This window comes from Porcisia hertigi, chromosome 36 (assembly GCF_017918235.1).
Source record: "Porcisia hertigi strain C119 chromosome 36, whole genome shotgun sequence".
In the NCBI taxonomy this organism is placed as follows: domain Eukaryota; phylum Euglenozoa; class Kinetoplastea; order Trypanosomatida; family Trypanosomatidae; genus Porcisia; species Porcisia hertigi.
In genome coordinates, this window is record NC_090595.1 from 523,311 (window position 1) to 541,245 (window position 17,935).

General features: G+C 56.7%; 6 protein-coding genes across 6 annotated transcripts; all 6 read right to left on the minus strand.

Annotated features, from left to right (window-relative positions):
- Positions 1-318: 318 nt before the first annotated feature.
- Positions 319-2,997, minus strand: JKF63_00128 (uncharacterized protein; the record flags this gene model as incomplete). The annotated part of the gene is made up of 1 exon (XM_067896180.1): positions 319-2,997. The coding sequence occupies one exon, from the start codon at positions 2,995-2,997 to the stop codon at positions 319-321; it is 2,679 nt and encodes an 892-aa protein (XP_067752337.1).
- Positions 2,998-4,055: 1,058 nt separating this feature from the next.
- Positions 4,056-4,532, minus strand: JKF63_00129 (uncharacterized protein; the record flags this gene model as incomplete). Its single annotated transcript, XM_067896181.1, has 1 exon — positions 4,056-4,532. One exon carries the CDS (start codon positions 4,530-4,532, stop codon positions 4,056-4,058), a length of 477 nt encoding a protein of 158 aa, XP_067752338.1.
- Positions 4,533-6,817: 2,285 nt separating this feature from the next.
- JKF63_00130 (uncharacterized protein) lies at positions 6,818-8,170 on the minus strand (the record flags this gene model as incomplete). The annotated part of the gene is made up of 1 exon (XM_067896182.1): positions 6,818-8,170. One exon carries the CDS (start codon positions 8,168-8,170, stop codon positions 6,818-6,820), a length of 1,353 nt encoding a protein of 450 aa, XP_067752339.1.
- Positions 8,171-9,702: 1,532 nt separating this feature from the next.
- On the minus strand, positions 9,703-12,243 carry JKF63_00131 (uncharacterized protein; the record flags this gene model as incomplete). The annotated part of the gene is made up of 1 exon (XM_067896183.1): positions 9,703-12,243. One exon carries the CDS (start codon positions 12,241-12,243, stop codon positions 9,703-9,705), a length of 2,541 nt encoding a protein of 846 aa, XP_067752340.1.
- Positions 12,244-13,323: 1,080 nt separating this feature from the next.
- On the minus strand, positions 13,324-15,012 carry JKF63_00132 (uncharacterized protein; the record flags this gene model as incomplete). Its single annotated transcript, XM_067896184.1, has 1 exon — positions 13,324-15,012. One exon carries the CDS (start codon positions 15,010-15,012, stop codon positions 13,324-13,326), a length of 1,689 nt encoding a protein of 562 aa, XP_067752341.1.
- A 2,133-nt stretch (positions 15,013-17,145) lies between these two features.
- JKF63_00133 (uncharacterized protein) lies at positions 17,146-17,766 on the minus strand (the record flags this gene model as incomplete). Its single annotated transcript, XM_067896185.1, has 1 exon — positions 17,146-17,766. The coding sequence occupies one exon, from the start codon at positions 17,764-17,766 to the stop codon at positions 17,146-17,148; it is 621 nt and encodes a 206-aa protein (XP_067752342.1).
- Positions 17,767-17,935: the final 169 nt, after the last annotated feature.

Here is a 17,935-nt window from a genome sequence, read left to right on the forward strand (position 1 = left end):
ATCGTCAACTGTGGTCTCCATCCTCCTCGACGGGACGTAGATCAACATCCGTACCGGGGGCGACTTCACACGAGACAACACGCTAGGGGCCAAGTCGGGTAGTGAAGACGTCAAGATACACAAAACATATTGCGTAGAAACATCACCGAGGATGACCGAGAAGCACACACCGAAGTCTGTCCTCTTACCACTGACGCTCTCTAGCGCCAATGCTGCCACCTCACCCCGCGCGAGTCCCCCCCCACCCCACCCCCCACCCCCCACCCCCCACTCCGATCTAATCCCCAACATTGAACAAATAATGCCCAGAAAACGATACTAGAGCTGATCAATCAACTCTCGCGCATTGCGCACCCGCAAGTCTCCAAAGGTGAAGTAGCGGCGACAGCTGAAACAAAACGCTGCCTTATCTGATGTGAAGCTGCTACTCTCAGAGCAGCAGCTAGTCAACAAAGTTAGGCAGTTAGGGCAACGTCCCCAATCTACATTCGATGGTGCCATGACATAGCGCGACGAAGGCCATGGTGTGCTCCTGTTAACCGACACGTTGGTGCGTTCCTCTGCACCAGTGGCACCATCTGGTCTGCAGATGGAGGAGATGGCATGCCCGTTTGCTTTGACCTGCGACGTCCACTGACGATGCCGGGTGCGCTGGCCAGCAGTATATGAGAACGCACCCGGCGGGGTGAACGCTCGCGGGGAACGCCGAGGCGAAGAGTTCAGCAATGACTGGTTGGCGCCATAACCTGCCCCTGCGGATCGACTGCGTGGCTGCGCGCGCGCCTGGGCGGGTGTGGTGCAGCGAGGGGTTATCCCTCCGCGGTACAGGTCGCCGTGCTCTCGACGAGCTTCGCGTGCTTGAGAATGCTGGAGTTGCACCCTCATCTTCTGCTCTGACTCTTTGAACAGAAAGAGCGAATTGCGTGTCTTTGCGAGCTCTTGCTGAAGCTTGGCGATCTGAGCATCCTTGCATTCCTCTGAAGCAGGATTCATTGGACGCGGCGTTGATCGACTAGCGGGCCCCTCCAGACCCCTCGCCGTAATCCGCTTCCCCTTCTGCGACACTGCGCTGCGATCATCGTTAGCCGGGTCCAAATGCACCTCAAGTCTGCCCAGGGGGTCTGCGTGGTTTCCAGTTTTCTCCATACGCGTCAATATGTCCCTGTGGAGCATCTTTAGCTCCTGCAGCTGCCCCGCTTGTGTGCGAATGACAGTCATCAGGTCGTCAAGCTGGTCAATGAGGTACGCGGCCTGGTGCAGCGCGTGTGCCAGCTGAGGGGAGTCGGTGATCAGGCCAAGGTCCTGTTGTGCAGACCACTGAGTCAGCAACATGTCTGCCAGCTGGCGCTCCTCACTTGACTGCACCTGGATCACCTGCGACTCGACGCAGTGCCGCAGTGACGCCAACAGCGCCCGCACTGCCATCTGCATCTCGCTAGACAAAGTGCGAGGCTGTGCGCACTCGCTGCTTTGCCCCCCTTGGGCGATTGCATCCTCATAGCTGGCCACTGTGGCGAGAGACTTCACAGTATCGCTGGGCCGATGGTGCTCGGTGGTGCTGGCGGGCGAGCCCAACCACAGACCCGGCTGCATTCGCACACTCGCGGTCTTCTTCGCCGGATACACGCTAGCGGCCAGCGGTTCCGCATTCTCTCCTTGCACAATCTGTGGCGTCGCCACAGCGGTTACAGTGGTACTTGGAAGTGAAGGCCCCTGGGGTATCTCTACTGGGGCCGAAGGCGCCCCTCTCGCGCCTTCACCCGGGGACCTCGGAGGACCTGATGGCATGGGGGCTTCCGTACACGGTCGCGCCGACTCTGCTGCTTGGCATGCCGTTGGTGGTCCGGCATATGTCGACAGGGGCGCTGTTTGGGGCGGGGAAGGCGGCACAGACGGTGATACAGGTTTCGCTGGCGTCGTAGCCAATGTGGTGGAGAGGCCGTGGCGAGCCGTTGGGGCCACACTAGCCTGTGCAGTGGACGCGACGGCCCTAGAGTCCTCGGTGTCAACCAATGCCTCGGCAGCGCCTATCGTGGATTCACCATCAAGTTTCCCACCACGGTGAGTGGCATAGCGTCTCCCCAATCTCGCAACCTCCTCTTCCTCGCGACCTCTGTCATTCTCCAGGATACGCTCTACCTTATCCAACTTGTCAAACTCATGGACGGCAAAAATCGCTGAGATGCACTGCCGTGGGTCGCTCGGCTTCTGAGGCGGCCGTTCCGCAGTCGATTCGGAGTGTGAGTCCCTACCCCGTGCAGCGGCACCAACTGACGTGTTCGCAGTCCTTAGAGTGGCTTTTGCGGCGGTGTCGGAACTGCCGCTAGCGCCTACGGCTGCCAGAACCGAAAGGGCCTCCTCTGCTGTCAGTGGAGGCGGCTCCGCCCCGTAGCGTCGGACCAGTTGCTGAATGGCCATCTCCTCTTTCCCCGCAAACCTTTTCAGCGTACCCTCCACTGTGTGCAGTTTTGGGGGGTTATACATATGATATAAGGCGACAAGGCGCTCCCGGTAACGGCCGTCGACGGACGCTGGATCAGTTCCGGCCGTCTTAGGTGACGGCGGTGGATCTGTGGAGGGAGGTGGGTTTCGATGCAGTGACTTGGCCGCGTCCTCAGCGGTCGTCGACTGGGCGGCTGCGCCGTATCCGCTGCCACTGTTTCCTTCCTGAGGGGCGCTGCAGAAGAGAGAGTTTGCTACGCTGCGGGGCTCGCTGCTTGTACCCTTCCGCACCAGCAGCAAGATGCGGGGTTCATTTGGTTTGTAATCCAGTGAAAGGGTAGCGGGTGTATCGGTAATGCGTAACGGATTGGCGACTGTCACGCGCTCCCCGGTAAGCGGCGAGTGCGTGGTTGGATATAAGTCATATGTTTCCAGTGGCGTAGCTGGGCCAGCAGCCTCTTGAAGCCTCTCGAAGATGGACTTGACGCTGTCGGTGTCTTGTATTTCAAGATCGATGGTAGACGTCAGTGGGCCGCCGCCAACACGAAACCTCATCGCTTCACAAACAGCGCAAAGTGGGGATGAAAATTCAAAGGTAGCCCCACACACACGCACACACCGGACGGAATCTTTAGCGCAGACGGAGTTGCATTCGATTGATCTGGTAATGGCGTTGGGTGTCCGTGAGGGAGACGCCGAGGGGTCTTCGCCGCACGCGGACACACGCAACAAGAGGGGAGGAGGAGGAAAGGGGGGAGGAGAGTGCAATAGCTTAGTGCCCTACACAGCACAGCGCTTTTCCCGAGGCCCTTATGTCGCCGAGGCTGGGAGTGCGATGGTGCCTGGGATGTCTCGCGGAAGGGCGGAGAGAAAAAGGGCCGGCGTGATTTTTGTCACCCTCGCGCGGGGCCCCGCGGGTGCACGGAATGCAGGAAAACAATGATATACAAAGTTGCCTGAAGCAGCAGTGAATAGAGTCTGAGGAGCACCCACGCGTGCCCCACAAGAACTCAAAGCAAAAGTGATGAAAAAAGCAGGTAGTGGTATTGTCTAATGATAGAAAAACATACAGATCGCACAAGATGCAAGGAGGGCTCGTCACCCACGTGTGCGGACGGGCCCGCCTCCCCCCAAGAGGACACTCAGGCTCACGAGTAGGCACATGGAGATCATGCGTGGGAGATTTGGGTATACGCGAGAGATGTTGGCGCGAAAGGGAGCAGGGAGAGAGAGGTGCGCATACAGAGGCAGGCAGCAGTCATTGTGACGGTAGAGGCTCTGTGAGCTCCACATTCCAAACAGAATGCGAATTAAAGAGCTTCCATTTGGTGAGGTGGCGGACAAGCATTTGTCAGCTTTGGTTGTCGATGCCCTGCGCCAATGCCTACTGCGTCGATGGACTCTTCGGGAGAGACCTGTTCTGCAGCAGTTCTCCTTCACGGCAGCTGCATAACTGGCGTGAAATAAGACTTCTGCGAGTTGCGCGGGCGTCCAGGGTCATTTACACACAGTTCTTGCCTTGCACGTGTTTCGTTAGTGAAGCGTTGCATCAAATGAACCCGCGCAGATGCGAAATCGCGGCGGTGTTGCTGTACAAAGAGAGAAGTCAGAACTCACCGCGTTACACTCTCTTGAATGCGCTCACTAGCCAGCTGAATTCGCTGCAGCAAGGGGCCGTATTCTTCCTGAAACACATGTCGACGGTCGAGTAGCATTTCGGCTTCACTGGCATAACGGCAGCGATACGGTTGCTTTCCTTGGAACTCTCTCTCATCGCAAAGGGGAGTGACACACGGCTTGTCGGTTAGCCTCTCATGAAACACTTTGACTGGGGTGCGCCTTGGCCTCTGGCGACGCACCGTGTCTACATCCGCTTCTGCATAGCCGCACTCGGGACAAGACCAACCGTGCCGCGGCCTCTCGTCATCGAAGAAAACCGCCCAGCGCCCGTGACGCTCGGCGACACAGAGACCCACAATACGCTGAAATGAGGTCAAGGCATCGCAGACAAGCCGTGTGCGAGCTTCCATCTCCGCGCAAACGACGTTCTGCAGCACAGCTTGTCGGCTACTACCCTCTCCCATCACCATTGGGAATCGGTGAAGTCTCAGGTCCTGGGTAAAGGTGCCGTCGGACCCCAACAAGCTGTTTTCCATAACCGGAAAGTGCATATTTGGACCGTAATTCTAGCAGGAGTTTTTTTTTTCGGTGGGTCTTCTCGAAGACTCAAAAATCTGTCCGCAGCCCTTGAAAGAGGGAAGGGCAGAATTACGGTAGCAGTGGGCAACGTTGAGATGTTCTCCAGGTTAATCTGAAGAATAGGTTGAGCCCAGGTTAGGAGTCTAGCAGGGGGATGCGCTACTGGTGGCCCGCAAGTGCGGTGTGGACGATCTCTTGTAGCATGCCCACCTACACGCACACACACAGACGTACACACGTGTGTGTGTGCGTGTGTGTGTAAGGGGGAAGGGAGGGAGGGAGGGAGGGAGAAGGCAGAAGGGGCAGTATACGGCTGGTGGAGGATAGAAAACCCCGGCGAGCCAGCAACCGGCGCCAGAACGAACGCGCCAGTGAAGCGCTAGGTGAAGACGACGCCATCACAAACCTGAGACTTTGCACAGGCGTAGGGCTGCATGCGGGATCGGGTGAATCGACCAAACCGGGTTTGCAAAAGCTGGTGGAAAAGTGAGTTCCATGCCGGCACTTACCCGACACTTTCGAACGTGCGCGTCCACGATAAGCAGCGCAACACGTAATCCTGGCCCGCAACAGCCAACTACCTCACGACGTACAACAGGGTGATTGCGCGATGGCTCACACATACTCTTTCAGTAATTGGCGTCTTCGCGGACCCTCAGCAACAGCGTCCAGCAGAGAGTTGACAAACCTGTTTATCCGTCAGCATCAGAAAATTCCTTTTAAGCAACGCAGAGTTGTACAACAAATCGGTCTGACTACAACTACGACAACCCCCCCCCACCGCCCACCCCCCACACACACACCTCTTCCTCTCCCCCTTCCCTCTCTAGTCTTCGCAATGAGAAAAAGAATCAACATCAGCTAGCGAGGAATGTCACGGGCACCAGGGGAAAAGAAAATCGTTCTGTCATCAGCAAAACAGCGAGAGACGGGAACATGGGGGTGGAGACCGATACGAGCGTCCATGCCCACAACTCAACACCACTGACAACTGTACAAAAACGAATATGTCGTGCGCGTGCGGAAAAGGCGAGACACACACGCACACACACGCACAGTTTCTCAATCTGACATATTGCCCCCCTTTCTTGTCACATTCCTGGCACAACTCACTTCCCCTAAGGAGGCTTTGTCGCTTCCGTCTCCATCGCCTCTCTCCCGAGTAAAAGAAATGAAAACGATTCCGCATGTTTTCCATAGAAGTTAGACACAATCCAGGATAGTTCCTCATGGGACACTGCAAGCTTGGGGAGGGGGGGGGAAGGGGGAAACAAACATGAAGCCATGTGCGCATCGTAAACACACACACACACACACAAGGCCGCAGGGGCGTGAGGCATCGATCATACATATAGGCGCATATATATATACATATACATATACATATATAATAAAAACCAAAACACTACACCAAAGAAAATGCTCGGTAACGGTAGAAGCGGATACAAGAAAAAGGGGAGAAAGGATGGAAGGGAACGGAGGATAGGGAAAAAGGCAGCGCAAGGCAGAGAGAGTGAGGTGGCATGAGGGACCCCACCCACAAAAAAAAAAAAACGAGGCAGACAAAAGGCGAATGCACACCTCTGAGAGGCTAGCAAGAAAAAAAAAATCGCCTAGATGAGGTGTGTTAGGAACCATGCCCGGCAGTGACTCAAGAGCCCAGACACGAAGAAGAGCGTCGAGGGGGCTTGTGTCCCGCGGCGACTTGGAAACGGAAAGAGCGGCGGGCACTGCTGCTAGCGGCATTTCATCGGCATAATAAACCACAAACTACCAAACGTGACAGCCCGGATAACAACAGAGAAACAAGTGCACAACCCGGATCGGCTTTCGCGCCGTGACGCCACACCCTCCACGATCACCCCCCCTGCTTAATCAGGTATGCAGGGGCTCCTCTACAAAGACCGCTCTCAGGAAACCGAGGGAGACAAAGGCGCTGGCGTACCCCCCCCCCCCCCTCCTCCTCCTCCTCCCTCCTGGTTCCCCCCACCCAAAAAAACTTCACCTTTTCTGCCTTGCAGGTCCTTTTACAGCACCCACCCCCACCCCCCACCCCCGTATCACTTACAGAGAGAAGCCCAGCGAGGAAAGTAGGACTCGGGGGAGATGCACCCCCAGGCACCACAGAATGCCGACCACCAGTGTTGACAAGGAGGGGAAATAACCGGGCAGGCAATCAGCTATTCTTCTTACGCGCCTCACCGAGCAAGTCGCCGCGCAGGCGTCGGGCGATCTCGATCGTCATGGCCTGACTGGTCCCGACTGCCGCCCCTGTTTCAGAGGACGATGGCGTTTCCGCGGTGCTATTTTTTTTCACAAACATATCTAGCTGCTCCTGGCGAGAGGCGCGATTACGGGCGAGGATTTTTTCGCGTTGCTCTCGCATATACTCCGCACGCCTATCCATTTCCTCTCTCGATATGGCGTCTAGCGTTGATGCGGACGTAGCGGGCACAGCATTGCCGCGTGCAAGGGGAGCCGGGGCACTCAGTGCAGGCCTCGTGGCGCCTGTGTCCGTCTTGGACGCGATCCCAGGCAGTGCACTTTGGCGCTGACCCATTGGTGGCATAGTAGGGGCACTGACAGGCACATCCAGAGGTGCACTTGCAGGTGCGGACGTGGCAGCAGGCACACACGGCGGCGCCAAGACAGCTTGCGGCACCTCAGGCGAGCTGAATTCGGCTGTTGGGAGCTTGGCCTCGTCAAGCACGTGGTGCTTCTCCACCCCTAACATCGCGCAGTTGTGAATCTGTTGTATTTGCGATTCTTTCTGCTGATTGATAATGCTCATCTGCTCTTGTCGGTACCGCTCCACCTCAGGACTCTCCGGAGAGGCCTGCGACTGTATCACCGCCTTAAGCTGCGCTTTTTGTCGACTGGCCTGAAGCTCGACAGCGGCAACCTTCATGACCACCTCTTCTCTCACACACACTTCGCTGTACGCCTGCACCTGCTGCCTTGCAGCGCTGTCATGGAGCGATTCCTCGATGGCGCACCGCAACGCCTCGTCCTCGTCGATATTACCGTTCGCGTCGATGACACGCTGCATGCGAGCTGGGACCAGGGCATTGCCGTCGTCCACACCCGTCTCTGGCTCCTCCTCACCGCCCACGATAATCCCACGTGCACGAAGGGCAGCGTTTGCCAGTATATCGAGTTCCAGGTTGCGCTTCACCATCGTTGCGTGAAAAACCGCAAAGTTGTCGGCGTTGAGGATCTGCTTCATCATTTTCTTTGCTGCGTCTCGCTCAGTGCGGTCGCTTGGCGTCTCCTCGCCAAGTGTGAGGGATCTCTCCAGGGCGTCCACGGCCATCTGCATCGACACTCCCAGCTCCTCCACACAGCATGTCAGCAGGGAATCAACGAGTTTCTTGAAGTTGTTATGCACCACCGTGTACTCCAGCTTCATCTCTGAATCATTACTGAAAACGCAGCAGTTCTCGTCGACAAAGTTTTCGATGGGCGTCATCCATATCGGTGATTCTGAGAACTGCACAAGGGCCTCAGTGATCCACTGATTCTCCGCCATTTTCTCGCGCAAGTCAAACTGCTTACAGACTTTTAGCGTACTCGATATGCAAAAAAAAAGCTGAAAATCACAACCAACAAACAGATGCACGGCACGCGGAGTGGAAGCCGTTGTGGACGCGGTCGAGAAGAGTGGTGAGGGAAGAGGAAAGACCGATCCCGCTCACTCTCTACCCTGTTTACAAATACAGACGCGACCGTGCTGAATTGGCAGGCAACGCCACAAATTTCTCCGCTGATCACCGATCACGAAAATGTAGCGCACGTAGGCCGTGCGTCTAGCGCTTACACGAGGATCAGTCCACTGCGACGGATATCAAGCTCCGCCGACTCTACCGTAGCTCTGATGCGCTGGGTAGCGCAACACTGAATCTGAGGAGTCGCGCGGGTGGGAAACGAGCCAGCAGATGGGCTGGCAGCACAACACGTAAAAGGAAAGAGGAAGGGCACGAGGGTGGCGAGCTAATACGCGCGTCAGCAGAGGCAGCGGCGTTGGCAGTGGCAGCGTGTGTGACCGGCAACGGCGAAGAACGACAAGACAGAGGAAAGAGCAAGAAGAAAACAAGTTGGGAGATATGAAGTAGGTGTATTCTGCCAACCGTGAGAGGTGAGAGACACGGTGCACGCCTAGAACAGAGGGTCGCCCGGAACTATGCTGAATGGATGTCAGAAGATCAAACAGGCCTTTGAAGTGCCGCGCCAACGTTGGGCGCAAAAACGTAGACTTTTAAGCGATGTGGCGGGGATGTGGGTGCTGCGGCCGCATAAAACAGTGGGAGTGAATGCGCTATCGAATTGCACGGCTTTCTACCACACCCGAATGAATAAAAGATCGGGAGCAGCGTATCCGAGAAGAAAGGAAGGTAAAATCTTCGTCGAAGCTGAGATGCAAAAAAAACAGGAAGAGTTGGCGTAGGGTGCAGTGGCTGACTCACCGCCGCCGCACCAGCCACCACCACCGCCAGATAACACATGCGACGAGCGCTTTTACCGCGATGGAACCTCAGAAGATTGTCATCTCCCTGAGCGGCTACCGCATCACTTTTTTTTCCGTTCCTCAACGTCCACCTGGACACCCATGGGGCGTATGCGGCCCCGAAGAGGGAGTCAATTTCGATCGCCGGTTGCGCAGAATTCGACAGCCTCTGAAAAAGTTAACGACAAGCGCACATCCCCTTTACCTCACAGGTAAAACTACGCTCGCCTCTCGTTGTTGTTCTCCCCCTCCCCCCCCCCCCCCCCCCCCGCCCTTCGAAAGAGGTTGATGGGAAAGTGGGGATGCAACGAGAAGGCGCGTGCGTCGGGAAGAGGCTTCAGAGAACACTGCAAGTACATGCCAACGTCACAGACAGACACACACGGGAGTGTTGATGAGAGAAGAGGACGGCACGGACACATGTACGCACATACACTGCCTGTATGCGTTCCCGCTACAACCCCTTCCTCTTCCCGAGCAGAGAGAGAACTGCATGCGCGCCTCAGTGAGCACTGTTTCTCATCCCTCCCTGCCCTCCGCCCCCGTGACGTCTCGTGTCATAGCCTCTCAGCCGTGATGGCTTCCTCATCACCGTCGTCAGGAACTGCATCCGTCTCGATCTCCTCAGCAGCATCCGTCAAAGGTGTTATGCTGCTCTCCCATCTTTGAAAGCAGTGTGCTAATGATCCTTTGCAATATGTGCACATTTCGTGAACGTCCAAAGGCGTATCGCGAAAACAATGGGGGCAAATCGCCGTTGTTCCCAGCGACTCAATGCGCCGGCGAGCGCCGCATTCCGGGCACTCTGTGAGACGCGAGCGGTTAAACAAACCGCATTTGCACCTCCACCTGCAGGGATAGTGCGTCACGGTGGGTGCTCGCTCCGCGTTGCACTTTGGGCAGTTCAGGCGCACAGGAATCTCACCCCCGGAAAAGACCGGGGTTGAGCACACGTCGCACAACCACACCTCCTCTCGTAGGTCAAACTGTCGGATCTCGTTGCACTTCTCACAGCGCGATACGCTTCGGGTGCGGTGGCCGTGACCGCAGGCGTCGCACGTCCACTCCACCTCGCGCAGACGGGCGCGGCACCGGTAGCACGCGGACTTCTCAAAGTAGTTTGGTGCCCTGCACACCGTGCATGCAATGCTTGTGCCCACATTCAGGACGTCTAGGTCAATGGGGCCACTGTTCAGACGAACGCGCGCTGCATGCGGCAGACCGCACTGCTGACACACGGTGCTGGCGGCATCGTTGTGCCATTCGCACTCCCCACATTTCCAGGGACACACCTGGTCCTGGCGCTCTCCGCATCCAAGACATACACCACGGTCGTTGCGGTTCGTGCTGCAACAGCGATCGCACAGCCAGTATCCGTTGGGCACCTCCCGTTTGTGCCCACAGCATTCCTTCAGCGAAACAGAAAGCAGCTTCCGGCAGTACGGGCATTGCCAGTCTCCCTCCCTGCTCACTGGGATGATGGTTACGTCAGCCGTGTCATTGAGCACTACAGGAGCGGTGGTAGAGACGGATGATGTCACCCCTCCGTTTGGGGAAGTGGCCAAGTCTTGCATCGCAGCGAGCTCTGTCTGGTTCCTGAGTCGCATGGCATCACGTGGCTCAAGACAGATGTCGCAGAAGGTGACGTTACGGCGATGCATCACATTACAACTGAAGCACCACCACGCGTTGTCGGGCAGTCTTTTCGCAACACGAGGCCGCTCCTCGTCATTCCGCGCCAGTGAGGGCCGTTGCGCTTCACACAACGACGCCGATGTGGCCTCTGCCGCCCAGACAGTCCCCAGAAGACCAGCCGCCTTGTCGACAGTCTCCGAATGCAAGACCCCGGCTGTGTCTGTGGCGAGCTCCATGCTCGTGCTATTCGCATGCGCATCTTCAGAGGGCTCAGGGGCTGTCGGTATCGCTCCTCTAGAAACGGGGCATTTCCCCTCTGTGTTCGCAAGAGACTTTAAGGGTGCCATGCAGGTGGCACAAAGCTCCCAACGGATGTCGTTCCACTCGCGACACCCCAGGCATTGCACCACGGAGTTGCTATAATTTTGATGCCGCCCGTGGCCACAGCCGCGACACACCAGGGAAAAGATACTGTTTACGAGGCCCGACTCGCAGCCTTCACAGGTCCATGAGAGTGGACGCCCCGCATAGCACGTGGGACACTGTGTTGCCGCTCTGGGACAAAAGTGGTCGCAGGTGGGACACATCCAATTCTGGACGCCACCAAAAAGCGTGCGGCACTTCTCGCAAATGAACTTTTCCCGCTGGGCCCTGGAGGTGACCGTGCGGTCCACGTTTGATTGTGCGGGGGCAGTGCTGTAGCGATTGGTGTGGGCGCAGCCCTGGCATACCCAAGCAGTGGGCATTATGGCAACGTGACGCACTGGCGGGAAACAAGCCCGGTACGAAGTTGTCGTTGGCGCCTTGCAGTTGAGGCAGGATGAGGAGGTAGAGGTCAGCGGATTGTAGGTGTGACAAGCAGAGCACAACCACTCTAACGCAGGCGCCATGCCTTCGCCGTGGTCTTTTCGACGTACGGTAGCGAACAGCTCTGCCGTGGCGTTTCGAGACCGTGAGTCCGTGACAGGTGGCACGGCCTCCTCGACACGGAGAGGCGGCTCCGACTTAACTTGGTGCCAAGGACACTCTTGCGCATGTCCTGGAACCTCCGAAACAGCCCTGAGGTGCGCCCCCTGGAGACGATCGAGACCCGGCAGACTCCCATCCGCTGCGGGTGTGGTGTTGGGGGGGTTCTTACCTGCAGCGGTTCGAGGGGCACTTTGTGAGAGACCGCAGCCGGTGCTTTTCGAGGTGACAGATGTGCTTTTGTCCTCTTCGCCGCTGATGTTCCCATCGCTGTGGCTTTTGGAAAGTGGTGGTGACGCAGATGCTGGGGGGTGAAAGGCGTCCTGTATCAACATGCGAGCGAGCATGTCCTCTTCTGCCGTCGCTTGATGCACCGTTGCATTTGAGCGACTACAAATGGAGAGGCAACCCCATCGCCATCGTTGAAAGGAGGGTTGGGGACGTAGTCGGTAGAGGGGTACCACCGTTGCCTGTGTGGTCCTCACGGTGGCGCGCATGAAATGAGCGCCCTTGTACGCTGCGAAAAATATATTGATTGCGTTGTTTTCGTTTTGCTTTTCCTTCTCCCGCGGGAAAGGGAGGGAGGGGGGGGGGTAGGTGTCTTGCTTCCAGGGCAGCTAAAGTCCTCGCGCGCGCCCTTCCCGGTGCCCCAGTGTACCAGCTGATCCAAAATTTAGTAGAGACACTCAAACAGCGTCTAGCGCGGCCACTGCAAGGCAAACGTCGGGGGCGGAGGGGTGTGTGTGTGTGTGTGTGTGTGTGTAGAGCGGCTGTGAATGAAGAAGAGCAGGGGATCAAGACAAGGGCAATATGGTATTGCCGTCAGAGAGGACCAGATGCATGGGGCCACAGGAAGAGGTATACCTCATCAGTGACTGTAGACGATCGCTGCCGCCACGAGCAAAGCAGACAGAGGAGAGGGACAGCTGGGTTCCTGTATATATGTGTGCGCAAGCCCAGAGAGATCCTCCTCGATAGATTTTCTTTTTCCTCCTCCTACCCAACACTACCAAACAAAAAGTACAACAGGTTCATAGGGAGAATGTGAGCATAATGAGAGACGAGGTGTGCGAGACTGAGCGCCACAGGATTTGCTGCAGGGATGCCACTATCCATCCGAACACCGTTATTTTTGTCGATAGGTTCCTGTTTTGCCGCTGACGTTAGCCTCCTCGTGCGCCTCCACTCGAGAAATCGTGCAGCTTCTCCGACCTCCCTAAACGAAGCCGGCGACCAGCCCAGAAGGGGGGGGGGGAATCTGTGGAGCCCGCAGGTTTTGAGAATTGGGTGGAGCGAGGTGATAACATGGCGGCACCCTCCATATGGCTGATATCGCTTTGCAGCCTCTGATATGTTCCTGTTACTCGCTTGCGACGCGTGCACTTTTTTTTTCCTCGGCCTCTCTTTTCTGAGGTTCAAAGACAAAGCTGTACGTTGATGACTAATGAGGCCACTGCCTCAAGCGGCGGGCCGCCTGTTCTGAAACCCCGTCATCCTCACCCCTCTCACCGTGGTGTATTGAGTCTGCAGATCACATCACAAAAGACATAGACGAGCAGAGAGCGAAGCACCGTCTTCTATAGCTTCACGGGCCTCCGGACAGCGCTGCCGCGAGGTGACACGGCAAGCTTTCGAGTGCCGCACCGGAAACACTCGAGGCGCTTCTTGAAGTTCTTTGAGTAGCACTTTGCGCACATCCACTCTCCAGTCGCCGCCTTCCATGACGTGCTCGTTTGTCTACCCTCAGATTTAGAGGCCGCGCCCTCCTGGAAGCCCTCGTGCTCATATTGCGGCGTGGGTGCATCACTACACCATTCCTCGGCCCGTTCCGAGGCACGGCCGCACTTCCAGCAGTCATGACGGGTGCGGAAGTTGCTCGCTTGGCAATACGCGCAAATCCAGTTGTTGCTCTGCACTGAGACCGCCACGCCGGCGGCGCCAGCGCCATCCATTTCTCCCCAGCCAGTGGCACCAAAGGGGTCGGTAGCTGCATCGCTCAGTGCTGCGGGTCGCGGCGCGGAGCATTGGAAGCACTCCGTCCGACGAGCGAAGTTCAAGCCGTTGCATTGCGAGCAGTACCACTCCCCACGAGCTTTATCGCTCTGCGGTACAAAAGCCCCTACCCGGTTGCTGCCGCCTCGCTCCACTTCGCGCACCGACCTGGGCTCCGCAGCCGGGCGTTCCATGCCGCAGCCACGACACGCTTTGTCATAGATGCTGGTCGTTCCCTGGCACGCAGTGCAGGTCCAACAAACCGGAATGCGACTCTTACAATGGAAGCAGCGCGAGCGGGTAGGGTGATTCAAGGCCGCACACAGCGGGCACTCCCACTCGGCCGAGGTGATGTGAGTTCCACACTTCAAGCACCCTTCTTCATCCCCGGGGTTAATGTGCCCGCAGCTGGAGTTGCGACACATCCAGTCAAACCCTGGCGGACTATCCGGGCTAGAGGCGGCCGCCCCCAGTACCGTCTGCAATGCCGTGTTGACATTTTTTCGGCGATGCAGCGGTGAATGCCGCGTTTCGGAAACGCCGCGGGGAACAAAAGGTGCCACGGGCGGTATTTTCAGCAGACGTGCAGTAGCCTGCACCTCGACACCGGGGTGGGTAGCCTGGAGTGACGGATCCAAGGCCTCCGCGCCCTCGAGCGGGTTCGAAAATTGCTCGTCGGCTTCCTTGTATGACACGGCGTCAAAGTGCTCCTGCTGCTGCTGCAGCGCCATAGCCCTCTCCTTTGCGCGGCGCAGAATTTCCTCCTCCGCAATGCTAGGTGGCGCCATGTCGTATCCGCAGAAACCGCAACGGCTGTTGTCTTCTATCTCATCCACGCGGTTGTTTTCACGACAGACCGCACACATCCAGAAGTCCTTGCTGCCCTCACTCGCCTCCCCGCACTTTTTGCACTTTCGCACCCCGGCAAAGTTCGTGGTGCTGCAACCCACGCACTTCCACCCCAGCAGCTGGGGCTTTGCAGCACCACATGACTCACACTCTTTACGTGATTCGTGGTTTACGAAACGACAGGACTCCTTCGTGCACATCCACGGGCGCAGCGATCTTGATTTCCATGATTGTCGCAGCGGCCGTGTCAGTGTCGCGTAGGAGCGCGGTGAACCTGCAACTGCCAATCCTGCCGCGCCGTGTCGGAAATGATGATGCGAGACAGACGATGCAGTCAGGGCACCACGATGTGACCTGGTCAACGGACAGCAAAAATCCGTTGCTAGTGCAACATGGCGTCTGACAGCGCGAAGCGCAGAACGCATCCTCGCTTCGCTTCTAGCTTCTCAGCGAGGTGTAGACAGCAGCCAGATGGGCGTGGATGAGAATATGTGTTCCGCGAAAAAAAAAAGAGAAAGGGTGAGAAGGCAGAAAGAAATTGGAGAAGTAAAGGCGGTTTTTCCCCACGCCTGGCGGTCGACTACACCGAAGGACGAGGGCATGTTTGCACGGGCTAGCTCGGGATGGGCGTGGCCGGGGTGAGGGGGGAGGGGGGGGGGGACATAGAGAGCACTTGAACATGCCGGAGAAGAAGGCAAAAGGGAGGTGGTTATATCACACACGTCAGCTTCACCTGCATGGCAGCCCCGCGCACGGGCCTTCAAAGGCTTGTAAAAATTGCCATCACAGGAGGGAGGAATGCGTGAGTAAAACGAGACGAAGACGTGAATTCCCGCGGTGAAGCATCTCATCGGAGTACCCTATGGTGTTGTTTTTCTTTTCGCACAGCCATTGCAGAATGATACAGACGCACACAAACACACAACGGCATTACAACTGTCTCGGTTGTGCACTTTTCAGTTCCGTGTACACACACACACACACACACGAAGGCAGGGCCAAGAAGCTAGGCATGCAACACGACATCCACACCGGTGTTGCTGGAAGACGGCTTTGAGTATGATTGTTTGTTCGAACAGCCTCTTGCTCAAGACGCCCCCCTCCTCATGTAGTGGTTTCTCTGCGTGAATTACTTTCAAAGTGTTCCTTTATGTGTGTATAAATATCCCCTTCAGAGGCAAACTTTCTCCGGTGCTTTCACTTAGGTTTAACAAATCGCGTTGCAGGGACATTTGCCTATGTGGATCACCACGTGTCCCGCCGGTGTATGTTTAGCTGCTAAGGCAATGCATACGTCAACATAGAGTGCCTTCCCCTCCCCCCCCCTCTCTTTGTTTGTGGTGGTGGTGGTGGTTGGTTTTGTGTGTTCTCTCCGTCTCTCCAACGGTATCGGCGATGACAAAACCAAGACGCGCTCCCCTACGGCACTTTGTCTGGTGTGAAACACACACACACACACACACACACACACACACAGTCGCAGAAACACATTGGGGAAGAGCGTCAGCACACGAAGTCCCCCAGTACACCGAAATGGGACAATGAGTAAAAGGGGGGCGGGAGGAATCAGGAAAAAAAAACAAGTAAAAGAAAGGTCAGCTGTTTCCTGGTTAGTGGAAGAAGGAGGGAATGAGGAAGGGGAGGGGGGGAGGGGGCCGGAGGAGGCTGGTAGTTTTCCTACGTTGTCTGTGCGTGCGTGCATGCTGGTTGTGGTGGTCGCATGGCCTTTTCGTCTACTCTTTAGATCCTACGCTGTCACATTCGTTATTTTTTTCTGGATTCGGATTATTTTGTGAGCTGGTTAGGCCCCTCCGTCATCCCTCTCACAGCTTCTGAAGCACCAAAGCAGCGGCGGCGACGGCATACAGAGAGAGGACGCCCTGGCACAGTCACGAGAGCACCAAGTTCTCCTCCTCGTGAGAGGAACCAGCAGAGGGAACTTGAAGAAACAAGCATTGGCACGGGAGGTATGCGGAAAAAAAAACGACATGATGTAACGTCTGGTCCCCTATCGCGGAGATGGGGGAGGGGAGGGGAGCCGGTGATGACTGCCCCCCCCCCTCCATGGAGCCAGCGGCATGCGAATACATGGAAACATGAACACCGCTGCTCTCGTGGAGGCAAAAAAGCAAAACAGCCTGACGAAAACTTGCGTAGAGAGTGCGGTCTGAGAGAGAGAAGAGCCTAATGCCAGTAGTCTCGTTTTTCAGCGAAAGAGTGCGTCACTCCAATGCATAGCCCACTGATTTGCTCCCCAAACGTGAAGCGCCACACAACAGATACGACAGGAGGTTTCTGCTACATCCACTGGGCATGGCGCCCCATAAGCACTGGGCCAAGGCGTCTCGTATTGGCTCTCCTCCCGTCCATGGCCTTTGTCTTCCACCGCTGCTGCGTACCCCCGCCCCCATCTTCTCTCTTTATTTTGTTCTTTTTTACAGTGCCGACAGCCGCTCGGTGCACGCTATCAGCGGCGCCTGCTCGTCCCCCCCCCTATCCCCTTCTCGTTCTTCGCTGAGTGAAAGTGAGAGGTCGGGGCTTTGTGGCGCTCGCTACGATTAGATCTTGTTCCAGGCGACGATATCCATCGACTGCACCTCGTCCTCGAAGGCCATGATCATCTCCTCGAGGTCATCACCGGAGACCTTGTCGTCCTCGATCACAATCAGCTGCTGCAGCTTCTTCACGCCAAACGCAACGGGGACCAGCTTGTAGTCACCCCAGATCAGACCGTCACGCTCAATCGCGTGCAGCTTCTGCGCCAGCGCCTCCAGGTCGACCGTGTCGTCCCACGCCTTGATGTCAAACAGGATCGATGACTTGGCAATCACCTGCTTCTTCGCCTTCTTCTTCTCCGCGTCCTTCGCCTTCTTCGCCTCCAGGGCCGCCTGCTCCTCCTCGGTCGTCTCGCCGAAGAGATCAATGTCGTCGTCGCCGTCGGCGGCGGCCGCCACCGCAGCAGCAGGCGCCGGGGCAGCGGCCTTCTTCTGAGCACCGCCGCCAAGAAGCTCTTCGCGCTCAGCCTGGTAGTACGACGCCATGCGAGCCACCCACTGGATCACGTTCGAGTTTCCACCGAACATCTCCGCGAAGATGCGGGCATCCTCGGTGCTAGGAGAGAAGCCCGAGACAAACGGCTGCGCGTTCAGGCGGCCATTGACTTCCTTGAGACTCGACATGGTGTTTAGAGTGGGTTTGTGATGGAAAAAAAAAAACAAAGAGGCAGTATGATCGCGTAATGGAGAGAGTGGGCTACGAAGCGAAAATGTAGTGTAGAGAGAGGCGAAAAGACTGTGGAGAAAAAAAGTGCAATCAGTGTTTTTTTTTTAGCGTTGTCATTACAATCGC